General features: G+C 33.9%; 1 protein-coding gene across 3 annotated transcripts in view; it reads right to left on the bottom strand.

Moving 5' to 3' along the window:
- Window positions 1-23862, bottom strand: part of PDS5A (PDS5 cohesin associated factor A) — a 127897-nt gene that overhangs the window by 62317 nt on the left and 41718 nt on the right. For all 3 annotated transcript variants that reach the window (XR_007948286.1, XR_007948285.1, XM_051965658.1), the window contains exons 3-8: window positions 14514-14717; window positions 12521-12607; window positions 11488-11585; window positions 7459-7585; window positions 5614-5694; window positions 3014-3154 (exon numbers count right to left, since the gene is read on the bottom strand). Coding sequence is in view for 1 of the 3 variants with exons in the window: in XM_051965658.1 (XP_051821618.1) it covers window positions 3014-3154; window positions 5614-5694; window positions 7459-7585; window positions 11488-11585; window positions 12521-12607; window positions 14514-14717 (738 nt within the window). In the remaining 2 variants the exon portion in view is untranslated. The remainder of the gene's footprint in view (window positions 1-3013; window positions 3155-5613; window positions 5695-7458; window positions 7586-11487; window positions 11586-12520; window positions 12608-14513; window positions 14718-23862) is intronic.

A 23862-nucleotide genomic window follows, 5' to 3' on the forward strand; every position in this document is an offset into this window, starting at 1 on the left:
TAACTGAATGTGGAAAGTGTGAAACTCTGACTTAATATCAAATAAAAATAACCCTGTGGCTGTGAGGGTTATGTTTTCTGGCTATTTTTAGGCAATATGATAAAAATTTTCATGCCCATTTTGTTAAAATATTCTTATTTTTAAATATTAAAATTAATTTCAAATTTTTCCAACAAAGTAGTAATTATCAAAACTACCCATATGGGTTTTTTAAAAAAGTAAATCAGTTATATGAAATAGGTTTAGATATAACTAAACCACATGGGTTTAGATATAACTCAAAGTCCTGTAAAAATTTCTTGACTGAAAATGGGTCTTGGGTGGAAAAAGTTTAAGAAGCCCTGATCTAAATATTGGAGAAGCTTCTGCTTAATAAATGCGAGGCACTTGTTTCTAAATAATAGGAAACAAAAGACATGGAAAATAAATACACAAACAAAAACCCTGTGGCTGTGAGGGTTATGTTTTTTGGCTACTTTTTAGACTATATGATTAAAAATATTGATGCCGATTTTGTTAAAATATTCTTATTTTTCAGTATTAAAATTAATTTCAAGTTATTCTCACAAAGTAGTAATTATCAAAACTACCTATATGGATTTTTTAAAAAAGTAAATCAATAGGGGCAACTAAGTGGGGCAGTGGATAGAGGACCAGCCCTGAAGACAGGAGGACCCGAGTTCAAATCTGACCTCAGACACTTAACACTTCCTAGCTGTGTGACCCTGGGCAAGTCACTTAATCCCAATTGCCTCAGCAAAAACAAAACCAATAGAATGGCCTAGAAAAACCAAGTCCTCAAAAATATGCACAAAACAGTATAGTGGAAGACTAAAAGATATGAATGCAAGTTTTTACTAAAAAATTTTCCTTATGGGAAAACTGAAAAGCACTCTAAATCAAGGAAAAGTTTAGATTAACCTTTGAAAAAGCTTTTTTTTGAGGGATGAGAATATGTAACCAGAAAAAAGATAGAATTTAATAAAATTAAAAAGAGATGATCTCAATTACAGAAAAAGTTTAAAAATCAGAATAATGGGGATAAATTTGGGGGGTGAGAGATCTTGTCACCATATTGCTGATAAAATGTCTAACACAAACAAATACACTACTACCTCTTCTGATCACAATTCAATCTGTATTCCCAGAATGACAAGAGTTAGAAAACCCCTTAGCTGCATGTTTGTCTCCTCTTGCTCCCAGGTACAGTTAGAAGGTGCCATAATGCACAGAGCACTGAGCTGGGAAGACCCAACTTCAAATCTAGACTCAGAAATTTACTGGCAGGGTGATCCTGGAAAAGTCATTTAACTTCTGTTTACCTCAGTTTCCACAAATCTAAAAATAATAGGACTGACCACCTAGGGTTATGAGGATCAGAAATGAGCAGCACTCTGAGCAGCAGCTAGGACACTATGGGCACCAGACAAATGCTCATTCTTCTCCCATCTGGAAAATTAAAATTAAAAAGCAATTCTGCTTCACTGCCTAGCTATTAACCTAGGAACTACTTTAAAATGAGAGATTAGAGTTAGATGGCAATGTTGGCTCCTTTCTGGTGAAGCAGCCTTGGTTGAGCTATTCACTCTGGGGTTGATAGTAAGGGGCACATGAACAACAAGACTCCATCTACAACCACGTCCAAAGTGGAAAACCAAATGGGTGCCAGACACTAAACAACGGTCAGATAAATTATGGAAGGTGAAGGCAAGGAAGCGCTCCCTTCGAAGACTCCGAGGAAAGCTAGTGTGGCCAGGTGGCGGTCGGCACCACCTAACATGTATATGCTGCTTAGTGCCGGATACCGCACTAAGTTTTTAGTGGCAATGACCAAACAATCATCTGATCCTCAGAACCACTCTGGGAAATAAGGCTATCACTCCCATTTTAGAGATGAGGAAACTGAGGCAAAGAGATGGGCCCAGGATCACTTGGCTTGAGTGCAGGAGACCATGCTTAAACTCAAGTCTTCCTCTGTCCAGACTTAGCCCTCTATCCACTGTACCCCTGATGACAGTTCAAGGACACGTCCTCTTTCTGTGGCTATTTCTAGGGAATGTACGCTGTAAAGGATTTAGTGGGAGGTTTTGCTGGCCACGTGGTAGGCCTTTAATAAATGCATGCTCAATTCAAGTGCTATTGTGTTAAACAAGATAATAATGAATTTTAAAAAATTGAACCTTTCTACTTTTTCAGAGTTTGAACCTTTTGAGAACCAAAGTACTGTCTATTTTGTGCTCTCTTTGGTTGCCTCATCCTGACCCTAGCTTCTAAAGCCACCAAACTGGATAGGCTTCATATGTGGTGCCAGTGATCCACGATTTCTGGTTCCTGGGGACAGGCTTGCAGATGCACAGGGAAGATATAGAACAATAGGCTTCAAATTAAAGCACTTTGGGACTAGACCAACCCAAGAACTAGTCATATATAAAGATGCTTAAAGATAAATCAATTTATTCTAGTAGTAGCTGTCTGTCAGTATTTACATCACAATGTTTGTCACACTCACTTTATGGGAGTGCCCTAAGTGACATGTAAACAGAATGTTAGGAAAAGGCTATAAAGAGTGTAATCATTATCCACTTGTAATATACTATTATTTTTCATTAGACTGGAGAAAAGAAGGAGATAGACCACAAAACCAAATGCTACCAAGCCTCATTGAAAACTTACCTTCCATCAAAAATGACTCCATAATAAACAGCATTACAACACATTTACAATGTATTTTTAATACTTATTTTTTCCAGTGTTCTCTTCCAATAGGTGCAAATAAACATATTATTAAATACAGAACTTAGATAATGATTGTGCAATTGTTTTGAAATATGAAGAGTATTTAATGTCTCATTAATCAAGAATATAGTTAATTAATAAATAACTTCTTGGTATTCATTTTATAAATATGTTTTAACTTATGTCTTGGTTAATAATTTTAAAAGAAAAATTTAACTCTTTAATGTACTTTTTTAAAAAACTACTAAAAAGATTCAAAAAAACTATGGAACCCTACCTTAAGTTTGAATTCAAGTTGTGGCATAACAGAGAGCAATAAATGAGGATCTATGGCAAAAAGTTCCTGTATCAGATCAAATACATGTTCTGATAAATCACTTACTGAAGACCTTCCCAACACCAAAACTTGGTTGAAAAACTGTTAAGAAAGTTAAAAAATAATTAGGTCATCAATACATCTTGCAAGGTTGTTTTATTAAATAAAGCAATAGATTTTAGACATTAGAATTAACCAGGGAAAGGTGGTATTAAAACATTTAATGCAACTCTTGCTTTGGCAGCACATATACTAAGACATTTAAAACATTACAAATAATCAACAATTTTCAATTCCACTGTACAACAAAATGCTTAAGTTTTGTTTTCAAATTTCCAATATGAAAAGATCATGCACTTGAATCATATAGTATCAGAATAAAATCGTTCACGAAGCCTATAAACATCAAGTATTTTGACTCAAAAGAAAAACAACAACAACGTCTACATAAAATTCAAATACAACAAATTACAGCAAGGATCTATTATTATGTTGGCTTAAAAATTCCCTGCTTTTTAGCTAAGTAATTTACAGAGGCTGAGTGATTTGCACATGGTCACATAATTAAGCATCAGTGTCACAATTTGAACTTTTGCACAAATAAAAAATTTTTTCAATCAAAAGTTCAACACTCATTACACAAAGCTATTTATCATTGTTACAAAGAAGACTTCCATAAAACAAGGTAACTAATCCAGAAGAAATCTTCCGTTGAGTTGATCTTATTACAAAATTAAATATAATGAATACCTGCAGCTTTTTTTTCCTTATCTATGTTCTTGTAACTATCTACACAAGAACATTAAAAAAAATTTGTTTGCATTCAAATACAAAAAAGGGAAAGTTAAGATTTTTATACTCATCTCTTCCTATCTCAAACATCCAGATTTGGAACATTAGCCCTTAAGGTTTTCAAAGCAGTAGCTCCTGCTTCACTATTCCTCAACATTCCATACTAAAGATCCAGTAGCTAGAAAAGGCAAAAGGTAGTGAAGATAATACTAAGTATATAACCACAGCACTTTTCATTTTCTAATTCACTAAAAAGAAGTGGGATGTTATCTTTATTTCATCTTCAAAATAAAGTTAAAAGAAAATAAGCATTCTTGACACTATGTATGTGATTTCTGAAAACATATTTATCTGGACAATATTCTACATGAATAAGAAATTTCTAAAAGTTCTTGAAATCCCCTATAAAAAAGTGGCTTCTTTTTAATTCTTGTTGGTAGACTTAAATTGGGAAATAATATTACAGATATTATTTTATCCTCAACTTTTCAGCTTAAATGATAGATGGTGATATGTAAATAAGAAACCACAAATATCCAATATATTTGTCTTTGAAAAGTTATCATTTCACTCTCAAGAAACTCGTTACAATTAATTTTATTACAAATACTATGAAGTTTGTAAAAGTGAATTGGTTTAAAATCTTAAATGTTAAAATTTTTATACATAATACAAAAGTGGAGAACTTTTCTATAGAGGGCCTAATTCAAAGGAAAAAAATTAATGACAATCACTTAAGTAAAGATAATTTTTTCTTGTTCTATTAAAGGAGGAAAATCAATCTTTATTGAAGAGCAGAGCACATGAATGATTCAAAAAATACAGCAAATAAGACAAAATAATCGTCTATTATGTAAACTTAGAAGGCTTTTCTACAAATCAAATCAACATGGATGGAATTAAAAAGAACACAACCTAATAGGCAAATCCCTTGCGTTAAGTGATTCAGATCAAATTCTAACATTAACATCTATAGAGAATGATGGAAAATAATAAGATCAAAAGATACTTTCTAAGCCAAATATTCAAAGGATTTGAACATTTTTTTCTAAAATTAGCAACTATTAATGACCTGCTAAAAAATGTCCTAAAGAGCCATCAGAGAAATAAAAATTGGAAAAACCCTGAGGTATTACTTCATATCTATCAATCTGGATAATATGTTAAGATGGGAAAACATTGTCGGTTGACAAATTCAGCAATTATGAAAAATAATTTTGAATCATAGAGAAAAAAGTTGCCAAACTGTTCACACCAAAAAGGCTGACATCAAAAAAATTCATATGTATACACATTTCATAAGTAGTCTTATCATGATAACAAAAAAACAGATACAAATTATTTGCTGGGGGAACAGTTAAAGAGAATGTAATGAAATATTATTGTATACCAAGGAATCTGAAATATAAAAATTTCACAAAATGTAGAAAATATACAAAATAACACAGGATGAAGAAAGGTGAGTAAAAATAGTAATACATAAATGCAACAATGTAAACCAAGTCAATAAAGATAGGCAACTGAAATCTGGTGAAATAAATTGTTCCATGCTAATGTTAGTACAATTCTAAGAAAAGTTAAGATGTTAAAGTTTTTATTCCTCATTTCTGTTAACAAATTAATATCTAAATGTTTTTGAAGAAGGTATTTTGTGTGTTTGTCAATAAGGACCTGTTCTATAAAAGCATATTTTGAGACAGTCAAAAAAGATAAAACCCTACAAATTCAAGTTTAAAAATTATAGATTATAAGTTGAAACAGATACATACATTGGCAATGGATGCCTCAATGATTTGGACTGTTCTTTTCAGTAAGACTTTTGCAAGATCAAATGCTTGCTTATTTAAGTTCTGAAATAAAGAATGAAAAAATTTACATTAGAAAAAATGAATGCAAGTTGACGGAAAGCACATTTTAAAAATCTTGAGTAAATATCACCATGAGAAAATTTCATTCTTTCCATCCACCAGAATATTAGTGGGCACAGATGAGTTAACTTTCTGCTCTCTTTTTTTCCAAATGGCCAAAAGAAACTAAACACAGAAATCTGATAAAGTAAACCATCAATCTAGACTCTGAATGAAATAAATTGTTCACTGAGCTGAAAGGCAAATCATTTGAACTAATATCATGTCTACTAAACTTTCTATACAAAGGAACAGTTCATTCATTTTTACTAAATATGGGTTGCAAATGATTTCCTCTGCCAGATTAATTTTCCTCCCTTCTTAGTCCACTGCTTCTTTTCTCTTTCTCTATGGAACTAAATGGAATAGATATTCTGCTGCTTTCCTTCCTATAGCCTGACCCAAAGCTCTGGGGCTTTCTTCTTTATTTTACAGACACCATGACTTCTAATAGAGTGCATCTAAGTCAGTATTCCTAAAATGTTAGGTTTCAGGTGAAAAGTTTGTCATGCAAGTCACACTCACTGTGTTTAGGCCTCAGTTCCCTCCTCTGTAAAATAAGGTTATATAACATGAATTCTAATGTGCTTTCAGCTCTCTAGTATGCTGCCTTACATTATCCTTAACAGTCTATTTCATTGACAACCATCAACCCATATACAACCTGAAAGAAGAATCTGTATCTCAAAGGACCTTCTAGAAGATCCCTTTCCATCATTTGCTAAGATTCTTAGCATGGCACAGAACAAGGTCAGGAGAAACATTCCATCTCCCTCTATGTTCAGATGCTGTTCAGAACTTGTCACAACTTTAAGAGACTGAACTATTCAAATGAGAACATATCCAATTAGCACAACACTTAAGGGAAATGAAATGAAAAAGTTGTTCTTCCTCAAATAAAGGCAGCCTGTCATTTGCCTGGAGTTGACTCAAAAAATCAGAAGCTAGATTTAAAATCTAGCTGAGCAACTAAAAACTAGGCTTTAAACACAACAAAAAAATACTAATATCTTTAAGAGAGGTAAGGAAAGATGTATAGCAATGAAAACATAGATATTTTCTGTCAATTAACAAAATCCAAAGAAAAAAAAGGAAATGAAACTTTGGGAGAGAAAGATAGCTAGCTGACTCTTAAATCCCTAACTACTGCTGCAGGGATGGCAGCCTGAGTAGAATACTGTCACAAAACTTTGGGACAGTATCTTAGGGACCCAGGTTAACTGTGTAAAGTCAAATGCAGAGGAACAAAAAGAAAAAGCAACAGAAGGGTGTTACAGAGTCTAACAAAGCCTACTTTTGAACTATGCCATGTCTTGTTCCTATGTTTAAATATATTAGCAAAAGGCAGCACTAAGTGTAATATGAAATGTAAAATCATATATTTCATATCTTGGAATTTAAGAAGAAAAAACATCAAATTTTTTACCTGGGTTAAAATTAGTATTTTCCCTGCAGAAAGGGTTCAGATACTGTATAGATAGCATTCCTGATTTGGGGGTGGGATGTGAAAGATATTTAAACACAATACTTGTTGATTCAGAATTAAGAGGATATTAAGTTACACCAAGTTAGCTTTATGATACTGGTAGGTACAAACAATGCTACAATTTCTTTTCCTTTTTTGTGGGTGGTGGAAAAAAAATAAAGGTTATTGGAAAAAATAAAGGTTGGAGACAGTAAATTCCATTATTAATAGCTTATGCTGACCTTATGTGCAGGAATGAGGTTAATAAGAATAGAATCCAATAATTCTTGGGTTACTCCATCACCTTCCATGATGATAGAACTCATCAAGTCCAACATATGCATTTGTACCTTTTTATTGTGGCTATTGCTAAAAGGACAAAGAAGAAATCCATATTAAATTTTAATTTTAAATCAAGAGATCACAACCTAGAAGGATTATACTATCAATTCTCAATTTACTACTCCCCCTCCTCCCCGTTCCTTTGATTCTCTTTTTCACTCTTTCATTCTCTGGATCCCTCTGGTTTGCTCTCACTCTGTGTGCGCGTGTGTGTGCATGTGGATGTATGACAAAGTAAGGCTGAATTGTTCTGATTCAACTGTTCTCAACCTCATGTGATCTCAGACACTTAACACTTCCTAGCTGTGTGTGACCCTGGGCAAGTCTCTTAACCCCAACTGCCTCAGCATAAACAAACAAATAAATAAATAAATAAATAAATAAATGAAAAAGAAGACAATTGAATATAGAACTGATCTTACCCATCAAGAACACCTTTTGAACTATTCATTTTTACAATTTTCTATTATTCTTAAAGAAGCAGTCATTTATGAAAGAGGATATTTAATTTATTTCCCAATCCATATTAAGTTTGAAAGTAGAGTTTAATTAAGTAGGATTAAACTCTTTTTGCCCTAGTAGGCCTCAAAGTATGAACTAATCAACCAAAGAACCTAAGTTTTGCTTAAGTCAAAACTGAAGTTTAAGAGTATTCAGCTCTTTCATGGCACAAAGTGAGGACACATGAAAATACTGTCCCAAAATAGCAAGGAAGATAAGGGAAGCTAATTTTTTAATTTCTTTCACTGTATTCCTTCATTATTATAAATGAAATATTGAAAATTAACTTATCCAGATTCAAATTTGCACAAAAGTGCATTATATGAAATAGAAATGAGTAATTTAATTAATAACTGCATTCAGACTGCAAAAACTTCTGACATGCTTAATTAACCTAAAATATTATGATACAACATAACACAATAAAAGCAACAGATGTGAAAGCAGTTCACATAATTATAGATATAAAACTGGGAGCAACATATAACCTCTCCAAGTTTCTCTGGGATTTTATAGAAAATTAATTTATTCTCATTGCCATTCCATCTCCACCTTTCAATTTAGATACCTTACAGATTTCTCACAAATAATGACAATTTATAGAGGGAGAGAAGATGCCAAGGCAATTGGGGTTAAGTGAATTGCCCAGGGTCATACACCTAGAAAGTGCTTGTTAAGTGTCTGAGGCTGGATTTGAACTCAGATTCTCCTGACTCTAAAACTGGTGCTTTATATACTGTGCCATCTAGCTGCCCCAACAACAGCAATTCATATCTCTAAATCACCACTAGTACTCACATTGCCAAAAAGTAAAATGAATTAACTTCATTAACCAAAATTTCTAGCTCCAAAGGCTGGATTAACAAATTTATTTTGCTGACCACAATTCTGCATTTAAAAAAACATTCCCTAAGTGTGTTTAAAAAAAAAAAAAAAAAAAAAAAGGCGGGAGGGAGGGAGGGAGGAAGGGAGGAAGGGAGGAAGGGAGGAAGGGAGGAAGGGAGGAAGGGAGGAAGGAAGGAAGGAGGAAATTAACTTGACACAAATAGATTTGAAGACAAAATAAACAATAACATTCTGGCATTTTTATTTCTGTTTATTAATTACTTCTGAGGCAAGAAATGTTTTTCCAAGAAAAAAATAAATCTTTGCATGAAAGAGATTTCAAGAGAATTAGAAAGAGGAAATGATAGTGACTTGAGATACCAAATCTTAGCATTAAAAAAATTGAATTGGAGCAGCTAGGTGGAGTAGTGGAGACCCAGCTCTGAATTCAGGAGGACCAGAGTTCAAATGTGATCTCAGACACTTTACAGTACCTGTAAAATAATTGTATGGACATGTATACATATATTGTATTTAACATATACTTTAACATATTTAACATGTATTGGTCAACCTGCTCTCTGGGGGAGGGAAAAAATTGGAACAAAAGGTTTTGCAATGTCAATGCTGAAAAATTACCCATGCATATATCTTGTAAATAAAAAGCTATAAGTGGGAAAAAAAAAAAAAAAGAAAAGAAAATTGAATATAGAGCTGATATCTTACCCATTAAGAACACCTTTTGAACTATTCATTTTTACAACCATTAGAGAACATTTCCGCACAAGAAGGGAGAAAGCAGAATAAGGAACATGTAGCTAAAATTATTCATAATTTACTCAGTTTAGGAATCCTCAATGCCCCCAAAGTCACAAACCAAATGCGCCATGATGTCAGCAAACATCTATCTCTTTCTATCTCTATAAAAATATTTTATTTTCTATAAAAAAAGTATCTTTTTATACTCCCCTCATCTCTGCCTTCCCCAAATGACAACATTCTAGAATATAGAAATAAAAGCTGTCATATCTACCTTCAATCTTGTTAGCTACCACAAAAGTGGGATTAGGATAATTAGCAGCACTTAGTCATTTTTTAAAAGATCACTCAAAATTTTTTGCTCAGTTCCATCTATGTCCCTCAAATAAGAAAAAGCTGCCTACTACTTTTATTATTGGTATATTTATCTGGGGTCTTTCTGCTCACTGTATTTTGACCAAAATTACTTATTTAGCTTTTTGTATTGCTGTCAAAAGTTTGGAAAAGGAAAAAACAAAAGTAGCAAAATATAAAAGTAGCAAAATATAAGTTTCTACTTGTAATCATACTAATTCCTACTGAAGGAGGAAAAGCTAAAATTTATATTTAAAATTTTTCATATCACTTATGAATCTCTTATTTACTCTTTTTCTTTTGAAGACACAAACATCAAAACTGTCAATGACAAGTAAAAAAGATGAAGATGGTATTAATAGCCATTAAAAAAATTAAATTTAATGACTCTGGATATTAGTGGCAGTTATTTTACCAATCCCTGTAACTTCAAGTGCCTCTATCACAAAATGGGTGGGGGATAAGTGTTGGAAGGGGTGTGGAGAGAGCAAGGGGGTTATCCAGGAAGAGAATGTACACAACATTGCAATTGTGAAGCTATTTTTAGTATTTTACTATGAGCTGGGAGTCAAACTACTTACTTAGTACACTAGTTAAAGTAAACCTACTGTTTCCCACATAAATCAATATTCTACTACAGAAGTAATTTAATTAGAATAGTAACTGGGAGGAAGAGAAAAAGGGCTAATTTGGGGAAGGAGTAGTATGTAATTTTGAACTGAGGTGAGAATGAAGATACTGAGTGCCAAAAGAACAATGGAGAAATTTGGTGAGAGGTATTAGAAGGGAGGTGAGAGGTATTAAAAACAGTCTTGTCTAATTTCCAATGTTGCAAAGGCAAAGTACAACTAAAAATTTTTTTCCTCATCTCTTTTTTGGCTGGTTTGGAAAAATCAAAATACTACTTTCCCTTACTCATTCAAGATTCTTAAGTAAAATAATTCTTAAGCTCAATTTCGTCAAGCTTATTCCTCTATTTTTTCATGAAATCCTTCACTCTCTCCCCAACACTTTCTTTTTTATAACTGAAATTCATAGAAATCCTGAGAAAAATCTAAACTTAATCCAAACAATCCACAGGAGAATCTACTGCAGAAGATATCAAACATAATATATATATAAGCTCAATATACTATATTAATACATATAAATATACAATAAAATATATAATAAATATAATAAAAGCTCAAATACAATTATATGCAACTATACTGTAATCTTTTTTCAGGAAGGAACTACTTCTATAGCCTCCCACAGTAATTAGTAGAGCTCTGAATACATTAAATGTATTATACAAGTTAAGCCAAAAACATTTCCATTGTTAGCATTCTGCTGAGGTTCTTCTCCCTATTAAGTATTTTGCTGGAACATAACTCTTTTTAGTACTCCAAAAGATCTTGATTATAAATGGTATATGGAAGTAAAAAAACCCAACCCCCCTCCCAAAAAAAAAACAAAAACAAAAGTAATATATAAAATATATAACTTACTTGATCACTGAGAAGAGAGTTCTAAAAAGTTGAATAAAAATTTCATTGCAATCTTCCAATTCAAAGCAGATGTTATAGGATTTAACCCAAGCTAAATTCTAAAACAACAAGATTACAGAATTATACACACAGAGAGCAACTTTACTAATCAACAATACAACTACTTTAAAATAATTTAAAAATCAAGTTTTAAAAATCAATAGAAGTACAATAGGCATGCAAGCTGAATTTTTGAAACATCCATTTGTAGTCCAATATTAAATTTCACCAAAAAAAGTAGAGGTACTAAAGGAAGGTTAAGTATTCATTTTTCAATTATTAAATAAATCTGCTTGATGAGAACATAAAGTTTTTAGCTTAAATTGTTTAAAAAAATAAAAAAAGAGCGAAGTTTAAAACTTTGGTTCTCAATAAAACTTTAAAAAATTGGAATGTAGTTCAGATTAGTAAGACGAAAGACTAATTTGATTAAACTGATATATGAATATAAAGAAATGTAACTATTTTGTAAAAAATTGTGAATAAGGATAATTAAGAGAAACATGGCAAGATTTGTAAGAACCATTACAGAGTGACAAAAGCAGAATTAGGAAAACCAATACACAAAATGGCAACAATGATGTAGATGAAAAATAACAAAAAGACAAAATTGACACCTATGTAATTATGGCTTAACTTGAGAAAATGAACCTCTCTTATTGGCAGAAATGGTGGCCTCTTGAGTGTGGATAGTGTATGTGGCTGCTCCAACACATTATAGAGGTTGCTGATTGATTAGTTGATTTTGGTAAATTGCTCTTTTCCTCCCCTTTTTAATTCTCCATTACAAAGGAAAGCTTGGAGGGTAGAGTGCGAAGAAAGGTAATATAAGTTAAGAAAAGTAATATTAAAAAAAAAGAGATCGATAGTTAAACGGGGGGGGAAAATGAATGTTATATAAAATGAAAGCCATTTCATGCTTCAGAGTGGTCTTATTTCTCATTGGCCTAATACATAAATAAGAAGAGCATACCATTTCTAATAAAGTTCTTACCTCTAATAAGTAAAAATATCTATTAAACTGTGGACTCTTAGTATCTTCCAAACCTTTTAACTGTCTTGTAATGAATAAAAATATGTCCTGTAAAACAAAAGTATAAAATAGATCAACAAAGAAACCAAAATAATGTTATTGTCCCTCGCATCATTAATGCTGTGGCTATAATAAAATAAATAGAAAACTTTCTCCTTATCTAAATGGCTTGGTTTTGCGTAACTGGACAGATAAATGAAAAAAAAAAAATGCAAACTGTAGAAATGGGACTGTAAAAGTAAAAGCAGCTATTCATTTCCAGACATTTTTAAGCGTTCTCAGATTGGGGGAACAAAGCAACCCACACAGCAAAGTTTCAATGTAAAACACAAATAGACATATTCCCCTAGCATACCACCCACTAGCCCTTTCCTCCTTCCAGGCAGGAAACTATTTCTATAGAATTAAGCCAGGTGTGGGAATTTTCCCCTATTCAGCCTGTACATACATTCATGTTCAGTACTTAGTCTTGTACATGCGAGACGTAACTATAAAGTAATGAGAGTGATTCTCTTCTGTAGCTTGTGGAAGCAGAGGAGGAATGATCATAGCAGAGACATGTAGCAACATGCTTCAACTTGCAGCAGGAGTAATTTCAAGGTCAGCAGTCAGTCTTGTGCTAGCAGCTGTGAAGAACATAAGTGTGTGCTGTTTCATGTCAGCATAAAAATGAGTGACCAATTTTAGATCAAATAATAATAAGAAATTTTGAGTGAAGTTACATAAATCTGCAAGTGAGACATTCAACAGATTGAGTAATGACAGGAGTAAAAGTCTTTAAATGGCATAAGATCTAAAGAAGACAAAGAAGAGGACTATAATAATGCTCAAAAATCACCAAAAAAGACTGATCGAAACGTTGACAGTCAAGAGTTCTGATTCATTCATACAATTAAATAAGGATGGTTCAAAAGAGAACCTAAATTTCAATAATAATTTTTGAAATACCACACTATACATTTTAAGTGACAAACATTTGTTCTTATCTTTCAGGGAAAGGATGCTGGGTAAAATAACGAGAATTTTGAAGGAATCTGTGACGAGATGAAACATGATATTTCTAGTGTGCCGGAAAAATCAAGAATCAAAGTCTGATGTATAAAATGCCAAAATTTTCTTGTAAAGGCCTCAAAAAGTATACATGTGAAGTCTCCAAAGCATGCATGCATATCAAAATCACAAGAGAGGTGATTTGTTTCCTTGACACCAATGTCTTTGTTTATGCAAAATTCATCCCACAAGGTCCAACATAGGTTCATTATGCAGAAATTCTGAAGCATGAGAAATTCTGTACAACACAAAAGGGATGAACTGTGACCCAATAATTGGCTTCTTCACCACAACAAAGCTCTAGCTCACAACATGCATTCCATCAGCTCTTGAACAACAGTATTTCCCAGCTTGATCACCCACCTTATTCACCAGCTTGGTTCTAGATGACTTGGACTGTTTGAAAAAATTCAAATCCCCTCCTCCCCACCACCCTTTTAAAGAACAAAGATTTGCCATTATAGGAGATAAAGAATGTAACAAAGACACTGAAGGTAATTCCAAATAAGGAATTCCAAAACCCATTAAGAAAGCAGCACCATCAAAATAACCAAGTTTTCAAAGTAATTGAAAAGAAAAACCTATGAGTTTACAAATTGGTTTTGTTAATGCCAGTCTCATTACTTTATAGTCACTTCACATTTTGCATTTTCATTTGTATTTTTTTTACTGGGCATATTTTGTTAATATTAAATAAAATAAGCAGTTTTAGGAACCACCCCCAAATTGCTATAATTTCAGTTAATATGAACAAGTTATATTTCTTAGTAAAGACAATGTAAGCCATGTACTTTTCACTTGATGACATGGTTAACATGAAATTCATAAATTCCACAGGATAGGATAGGTAACAAATTAAAAAAAAAAAAAAAAAAAGAAAAGAGCTCTTAAAAAACTAATTTACCTTGAGTTTGTCATGGGAAGTATATGGTGCTTCTGGAGCATAGATTCGGAAAATATCAGCCAAACAACATGCTACAAGAAGACGTACATCTTTGTTGGGATTCCTGAGGAAGAATTCAGATGCAAGATGCAAGGCTAGAGGAAGATACTGCTGCTTTTCATCTTCTGAGTCCTGATCCATGTCCATAAAAGTTTTTACTACCATCTGATACAAATAAAAAAAAAAGTCTATAAACCCAACATCAATAACAAGTTTCTTTAAAAATTATCAATACCATTTTTATGCAAAAATTTCAATAGTGTTACGATTCAGTGTGAGGCACATTATCAATTTTTTAAATCCTGATTTCTACCTTTTTTTAAAAAAACTGAAACCTGAACACACTTTTTTCCTGAATTGGTTGAAGAGAACTAAATCAAATACTTTCTATAAAACTAGTCTTCAAAATGTCATGTAAAACCTACGTAATCCAACATTACCAATAAGTTTATTGGAATTATGTTATCTTGCCTCCTCTCTGATATCATAAGCAGTTATAGAAGAAAAACCTCTGAATTAAATACCTACTTCCTACTTTAATCTGATATTCTGCAAAATTAAGAATTAATACTTATGTCGCCAAATCTAGGCTGAATATAGTTATTAAAAATTAAGTTAATATTTACGTTGCCAAATCTAGGCTGAATATAGTTGTTACTATCTTAATTATTTGTATTTAGAAAAATTTATTACATTAAGAAGCAGTGCTCATTTGATTATAAAGCAAAACCTCTAATGAAGGCAAATATAATTACACTTATTTAATTTCTAATTGTTCTCTCATTGCAAAAAAGCCAGCAAGCATGCTTCAATCTATAAAACATCCTTCCTACTACAGACATATGGTTATATTTCCACAATCTTTGTGGAAAAGGCTACTTCCAATCATGGAAATTTAATAGTTCATATGAATTTCTTTTTATTGTCAGAAATACTCTAAGTTTTGCTGAACTGCTTTTCCCCTTTCATGCAAACTTTGTTTATCAGGGCCTGACACCTATTGATTAAAAATGACTGAAAAGATGGTTAGTTGAGTATGGGAAAAGGAGGGATATTTTTTAAAACAAATGTCATGTGTGAATAAACAACTTTTAAAAAAAGATATTGCCTGGTAAAATAGGAGGCATGATCAGCGAAATTGTTGTGTTTGATTTTGATACTCTCCCATTTCCAATAACACTTTTCTTTTCTCCTGGTGTCTCCTAATACCTAATGACTATTCAATGAAACATACTATTAGTTCATCTTTCTAAAGTACAATTGATAATCCAAGTGCTAACTATTGGTGGCATGGCTCACAGGGATTTGCTTCTTAAAAACAGGCCTATTAATATTTCAAAGATCAAAGAAATACAACCAAAATAGTAGACTAAAAGAGAATAAAATATGAACTCAAAATATAATATTAAGCAAATGGCAATCAATGTTATCTGGTGTAATACAGAGTAGTGTAAAGTGATAAAGAGAATGGCAGAGGGTAAAAGATGGTAAGGAAGCATACCTGAAGGTATATCATGATTAGGAAGAGGAGTGGAGCTGTCAAAAATAGAGTGGGGGTTCCAGGATCTACCTGTTTTATTTAGAACATTCTTTTCTTGCTTCACAAGAAAGCTTATCTCCAACAGTAATCCACTACCACCAAGTACTAAGTTAGGAAGGGCCCACTAGTAATTCCTAAGTTCCTGCCTCTATCCTGTATCCTTGCTGCTATTCCTAGGTGGGTAGAGGTTCCTTGACAAAATCCTATTCAGAATCTGAGCTGAGCAGCTTTCATGAACCAAAAGTCATTTCCCCCAAACTAGAGTCAAAAATAGGAGCCTATGTTTTGCCTACTTTCTTCTGTGTCTCAGTAATATTTCTACTAATAGCAAATATATGAATGACATAGTGGAAAAGAACTCTGGATTTGGAGCCTGTTGTGAATCCTACCTCTTCTACTTACTATCTGTGTGATCCTGAACAAATAATTTTCCTTCTTTAGGTCTCAGTTTTCTTACCTGTAAAGTAAGGAGATTGGACTAAATGACTTCCAAAGTTAAGTTCTAAATCTGCGTCCTCAGTCTCTTCCCTTATCTACCATTAGTCACAAAAAGATAGAGCAGGGATTCTAAACCTGGCCCATCTTCTTGAATGACATATGGAAGCCACCTTATTCTAGATACCATGGAAGCCCTGTACCTTCTAGGCCTAAACTCTTGTCATTGAGTGCCCAAAGACTGAATTTGGAGAGTTCAATGTGGAACCTCCTGCCGTAGATTTAGGCCCTATCCCTCTCCCCACTTAGCCCACTCACCCTGTGTTGTGGAACCATAAAAGAAAAATGAAATATTTCAGCCACTGTTGAATACTAAAATATCCAAACCCTTGAGTAATATAAATTAGACCCCACCACAAACCAAAAAGATACTCTTTGTGTGGCATATCTTCTGCATCAATCCTCTTATCTTGAGAGAAAGAATATTAGTAAGGAAAATCTGCTAGGAAAGAAAAAGGGAAAATTTTGAATGATTGGTCAGTAAGAAAAAAGGACCAGTTGTTCATCAAAAACAAGTGAGAAGGAGATAGTGGGGAACAGTGGAAGGAGATATAAGATAAAGAGGGAGAAGAAGAGGGAAAGGGGCAAGAGAGGGAGGAAGAGAAAGGGGAAAGAAAAGGGAAGGAGGGGAGAAAGAGGGAGAAAAAGGGAAAGGAATAGGGAAAGGGAGAGGGAGGAGCGGGAGTATTCTTAGAGCAAGAGAAAGGTGCATCAAGAGAATAAGCAGACTATAAAATAATCCAAAAGAAGTCTTTTATCAAAGAACAGGAGTAAAAGATGTTATCTGGGGAGAGTATTAGAGGAACCAGTTTCAACAAGGTTAAAGGATAGACAGATAGAGGATCAAACAAAGGGCTCCAAGCATGCTGAATGGACTCCCCCATGCTGAACTTCCAGGAGAGTATGGCTAAGCGATTCACAAGTACACATGGATGGCTTTCAAGCCATGTTTTAAGCAAACATCCAAATCTATGAGACCACAGATCCTTCTGTTTGAATTGTATAATTTCCATCTGTCATCCATTTTATTCCCGTCTCAAACCAATAAAACACAAACTAAATTAATTTGGGACAATATCCACACTAAAGCTAAAGATAATTGATTAAGCATTCTGTGCTATTTCATACCATTTCATACCCTTCTTTGAAAAGATGTAACCTCTAATTTCTTGGATCAGCTCCATTCTTTTGACTCACACTATTCTCCCTGGGTACCAGATTGTACCTCTCTTCTAAATGGATGATTCTTTCTAAAGGAAAGAAAATTCCAGGCTTTTAATTTGAAGATAGGCATTTCAATGAAGGTCTTCCAGACAACAGTATGATCACTGTAATTGCATAATTTTAATCTTTTATAAGAAGACAGTTCTAGTAAGATTTACTGAATCCAGGAGCAACTGGTTTCTAAAAAATTTGTAAAGCTTAAAGTCAATCTTTCCTGTCTTACCAGGGACTGTCCTGCCAGAAAATGATCCCAGAAAAAAAAATTCTTTGTTCTGCCACTAGATGGTAATAAATTCAAGTGGCTAGATATAGATACCAAACAGAAGAATATTTAGAAGATAACTGCAAAGGGGAGAAAATGTAAAACTAGAGAATGTAATACCTCTTAGCAATCTTTGCATAGTTTATGGAAGCTCAGAAAAAGTTTTTTTAGGTTACTGACTTTTTCTTCTATCTAGTTGACAGGATTTGCTCCATACACATCCCTAAATCATTCCTTATAATCCTAAAATAAATAATAATTTTTTAAAGTTATGATACTTCTAAAAACTTGAAAGCATTAATTACAAACTTGAGAGGAAGATAAGAATAGATAGAACAGAAAGACATATTGGCCACATGACCACAGATGATCATAACTTCTCAGTACAACTTTCTAAGGCTGCATGGCCTGGTATACGGAGCACTACACTTGCAGTCAGGAAGTCCTGTATCAGACATCAGCTGTCCGATCCTGAGGAAGTCTCAGTTTCTTCATTTGTAAAATGAAGGACTGAGGAGTAGATTCGGTGGCCTCTGGGGTCCCTTCCCGTTCTAAACCTATGCTCCTCTAATTATAATCCTCATGACCATAAATGACAAAGAACAAAGATTTGGTAGTAAAAAGATAACAAAAAGAGTTAATTTGGGGCTCTATTAGGGGATTTATTTCCAGGAATAGGAAGGTGATTATTCTACTATACTCTGTTTTAGTCAGATCATGACTGAAGTTCTGTTTTCAGCTTTGTATATCAGGCCTTTGAAGGATAATGAGAAGCTGGAAAGGATCAGCTGAAGAAACTTGGGAGGTTTTGACAAAGGAAGAAAAATCTCAGGAGAAACATGATAACTGTCTTCAAGCATTTGATGGGGTGTCATGTGAAAAAGGCCCAATGGGTGCAAGCTAAAAAGAACTAAATTTTTTACAATAACTAAAAAAGTGCCTAACAAATCAGCTGTTCAAAATGGTTCTGCCTCTGTAGGTAGATTCATTCATTTTTACTAGAAGTTTTCAAGTTGAATCTGGATGCTACTTGTCCTATATTTGGGTTATATTCTTTTTCCTAACAGTCCTTGGAAGAGATGGCTTTGGGGGTCTTTCCAGTCACATTTCTGAAGCTTGACCTACCTAGAATGACTTATTTCTGGATAGTTATAAAACTCTATCAGTGAATTAAAGGAAGATTAAAAACACACACACACACACATACACACACACACACAGAAATTTCTAGGTAAAAATAAATTCAGGAAGGCTGAAAAAAGGATTAATGAAGGTGGTCTTTTCTCAGAATCAAATTTTATTTCAAAATATAGAACACCATAATTATACAGTACTGGGCAAAAAATAACTAAGTCGATCAATGGAATAAGTGCTCGACAAATCCAACCAAAAAAATTCAAGTTATTAATCTTCACAAATGACTGATCTCTACATAGAAAAAACTGACCCTTCCATTTACTTTACCTCCAAGTCCAAATAATCAATCACTAGCATATTAACAAAGAACTGTATGTATCATCAGACAAAGCAAGAGTTGGAAACAATTTATTTTCAAGTAATTTGAATAATCTAGTATCAAAATCAAGAGTCCACTAACTCAAGATATATGAGGGAGAAGTTATAAAATGACTGGAAAAAATATGGATATGGTCATCTAGAAACCAGTAACTGGCAACCTATACACCTATTTTCTCAACTATACAAAATCTTTTTTGGAAAAATCTAGTGTAGAGAGTATTTTTTATAAAATAGGATGGGGTGGGGGTGGGGAGGTGGGGGGCGGGGGCGGCGTGCGCCATGCAGCTAGGTGGGACAGTGTTAAGAGTACCAGCCCTGAAGTCAGAAGGACCAGAGTTCAAATTAGGTCTCAGACACAACACTTCTTATCTGTGTGACCCTGGGCAAGTCACTTAACCCCAATCGCCTTAGCAAACAAAAAAATAGGACAGGGCAAGCAATTATCACAAGGAGATTCACCAAATAATTACACTTTCAGATCATACAAATGACTGAAACTACTTAATATTTAATAACATTGCTATAACATATTCTAGTTTCTTCAGTTTTCCAGGTATGAGAAATATCACTCATTTGTTTCGTGGAAGAAAAGCTCTGGGATACATTAAACATGTGCTTATCTGTTTTGGGGGCTGGGAGGAGAAGTTCAAGCTTCCAAGAATAGAGGTCCTTTGAACAGGGACTACTTTAAACCCTCCCTCTCCTGATTGCTGAAAACTACTTGAATATACTATTGGCAGTCCTTTCTTAGCCCAACTAATCCTCAAATTTTGACTTCCTCCTGTGTATTCCCCTTTTATTTCTTCTTTCTCAATGGCTTCATCACTGTTCTTAATAATAATAATAATAAATATCAGCTACCATTTACTTAGCATCCACTATGAGCCAGGTACTTTACCAACCACTTTTCAAATATTATGTCACTTAATTCTTATAATAATTCTTTGTTATTATTACCCCCATTTTACAGATGAGGAAACAGATGTGACTTACCCAGTCTATCCAGTGAGTAAGTGTCTAAAGCTTTCCTTACTCCAACTCCATGCCCTGAGCCACTCAGTAGGCTCTCCCATATGCCTAGAATTCTCTTCTCTTGCTTTCTGCGTCTTCCTTCAGATCTAAGTCCTTAGCTACAGTCCAACTCTCTAAACAAAGCCTTTCTCAATCCCTCATATAATGCTAGTTCCTTCCTTCTGGTGATTATCTCCAATTTAGTCTTATTATCTATCTTATCTCCCCCTTTAGACCCTTCCTTTTTATCCTGTGCCTGGCACATAGTAGGTGGCTAATAAATATTTGCTGACTAATTCCCCAACCACTGTCCTTAAGGTCACCTTCAGCTTTGATCCTGAAGACAAAGAAGCAGGACTTCAAAGATTGGTATTAATATCAAAGATGCCAGTCACACTGTGCACTTTCTGACTGGTCTTGTCTTTCCCTTCTCTTCCCCAAACCATTCCTGGATGGGTGAATTCTTCTAGTGTCTTAAAAGCAATATTCAAAAGGTTTGTTACTGCCTTGTCAAACAAGAATTCTATTGCTTCCATTGTACTTTGTTAGTATCCATTCCCTCATTCCTCAATCTCTTGACATCTAGCTTTTAGTTTGCAATGATCAATGAAACTGCATTTAAGATCACCAAGCATCATCTGCACCAAATCGAAAACCTTATTCCCTTGACATTTCTGCAGTAGGGATACTTTTTTCCTTTTTGAAGCTTCCTACTTTGAGTTCCTCCACTTTATTCTACCATCACTCTTCTACTTCTCTTATCATCTCTCTAAATATCTGATAATTCTTTTCCCTCCAGCCATTTAAATAGGATTATTCCCTAAGGTTCTGTCTTCCACCACCTGTTCTTCTCAGTCTACACTTTCTCCATTAGAAAGACCATCTGCTCTTAAGCTTCATTTCTAAGCAGAAAGGTCTCAAAACCTCTATAGCTCTGATCCCCCTCCTAAATATTAATCTTCTAATTCCAATGATCAAGACTTTTGCATTTGATCACAAGGTACACATCAAATTCAATTTATCTAGTTTTTCATTTTTTATTGTTGAAAACCATTCCCCTAGTTAAAAAGAAACCATATTTGTTCGTTTTGAATCACTTTTATTTCTGAATATATCACTCTTCCTTGTCCCCCTCCAAGAGAACTATGCTTTCAAATGAAAATAAGGAATTCAGCAAAACTGAGAAAGACATCAATAATTTGAGAATATACTCATGTGCCAATTTCTTGGCAAACAAGAGGAATTTGTGGTTGTAGTTGTTTTTGGAGGGATGGGAAAGGGAAGATAGCTCTTTCTATTTACATAACTGTAGTCATTGTGTATCTCATTTTCCTGGCTCTGCTTTTGTATCTCTTCATGGTGTTTCTTAGAGTGCACTAATATTTCATTATTTATGTACTGCAATTTGTTTAGACATTCTCCAATCTTTGGGCATCTGCTTTTGTTCCATTTCTTTGCTACAGCGGAAAGTGCTGCTACAAATATTTTAGGGTGTAGAATATCTTTCTCTTGCTCTCCAACCTCTGTGCTTCTCCTAGCCAAGATGGATAGTTTGGTGGAATGGAAAATGCACTACATTTGGAGCCATAAGAGTTGGATTAAACCCTAACTTGAACATTTGTTTATTAGCTGCAAGTCACTCAATTTCCATGGCCACATTTTCTTCCTCTAGGATTGGGCTGCCTGATTTCTAAGATCCCTTTTTCTTGGCCTTAATCCTCAGCATCCAAGTCCTTTTTGATAATGTTTCTTGTTTTGCCAACTAAAAAACTTCCCAAGCTGTCCATCCTACAGCCACTGGCCTACATGAGGGCATTAACACATCGTTCTAAACTACTTGCAGAGGTCCTCAAACTACTGGCACGATTCAGATGAGGCACTTGAAGACGATTATCCCCCTCACCCAGGGCTATGAAGTTTCTTTATTTAAAGGCCCACAAAACAAAGTTTTTGTTTTTACTAGAGTAAACAACAATCTGAGGGACAGTGAACTGGCTCCCTATTTTAAAAGTTTGAGGACCCCTGTACTAAAGTATACTGCTGATTGGTTTCTATCATTTTATAGGTTGGGAAATGGCATGATGGGGCAACCCTATTTCAGACAGGAGCGAGTAGTCTAAATATAATTGTGTTCCCACAGCGGCCAAAAAGATCTACTAGTCCAAAGAGATCAAAAAGAGTGACGGGATCCATACATACAGAAACGCTTATAACATCACTTTTGTGATAATCTCCCCATCAAGAAACAAAATAGGTGTCTATCAAATGGGGAATGGATCAACAAATTGTGACATATGAAGGCAATGGAAAATTACTGTGATGAAAGAAATGATGAAAGGGACAGATTTAGAGAAAACTAGAAGTATGTATTTGTATTAATTGATTTGTAAGGAAAAGCAGAAAAAAATGATAAAATTACTACAAATTGAAAGAAAAACAATTTTAAAAGACATAAAAACTCTAATCAATGTGAGAGCAAATCTGGACTCCAAAACACTGATCATGAAATATGTTTTCCACCTCTCAGTAGAGGTGGCAGGACCAATGTGCAAATTTGTTTTATTTGGTTGCAATTATTTGTTATAAGGTAGGGCTTTTACTTTTTCAGTTTAGAATTGTGGGGTTGAGGAACAGGAGAGAGAAGATAATGATAATGACACAAACATTTAAAAAATATACAATGGAGAGTAGAAGTTATTTCAGAAAGGAATAAACAAGCAGAGCACTATCATGTTAAATTTAATAAAGACTTAAAAAAAGCAAACTGAACATAATAAAGTCAGTTTCACATGCAATCCTCTTCTATTCTTTATATATTAAAACATTCTTATTTACTGATGTTTGTCAAGTTTCTTCCAAAAAAGAATATTTTTTAAAAAACTGTTCTGAACCCCGGTCTACTTATCATAATCTCCTTGTTCTGTCATTAAAGGACCATCCTACCATGCCCTTCCTTCTTTAATTTCTTATCTTCTACCTTTCCAATCTTTCTACATCCTATTCCCATATTTCTGCCCTTTGACTCAGTGACACTAGCTTCTTGATCGTCCCACAAAGGCTCTGGCTATTCCCCCAACTGCAATAGCCTCCTTCCTCCTCTCTGACTGCTGAACTCCTTAGCTTCCTTTAAATCCCATCTAAAATTCGACCTTCTATAAGAAGTTTTGTTTGCTGTTTTAATTGTTTTCAGCCCTGTCTTTTTACAACCCAAAAGGTTGGCCAGGTGCCTATTACTGAAAAAAAAAAATGAGTCCAACAAA

This window comes from Antechinus flavipes, chromosome 6, assembly GCF_016432865.1.
Source record: "Antechinus flavipes isolate AdamAnt ecotype Samford, QLD, Australia chromosome 6, AdamAnt_v2, whole genome shotgun sequence".
NCBI classification, from domain to species: domain Eukaryota; kingdom Metazoa; phylum Chordata; class Mammalia; order Dasyuromorphia; family Dasyuridae; genus Antechinus; species Antechinus flavipes.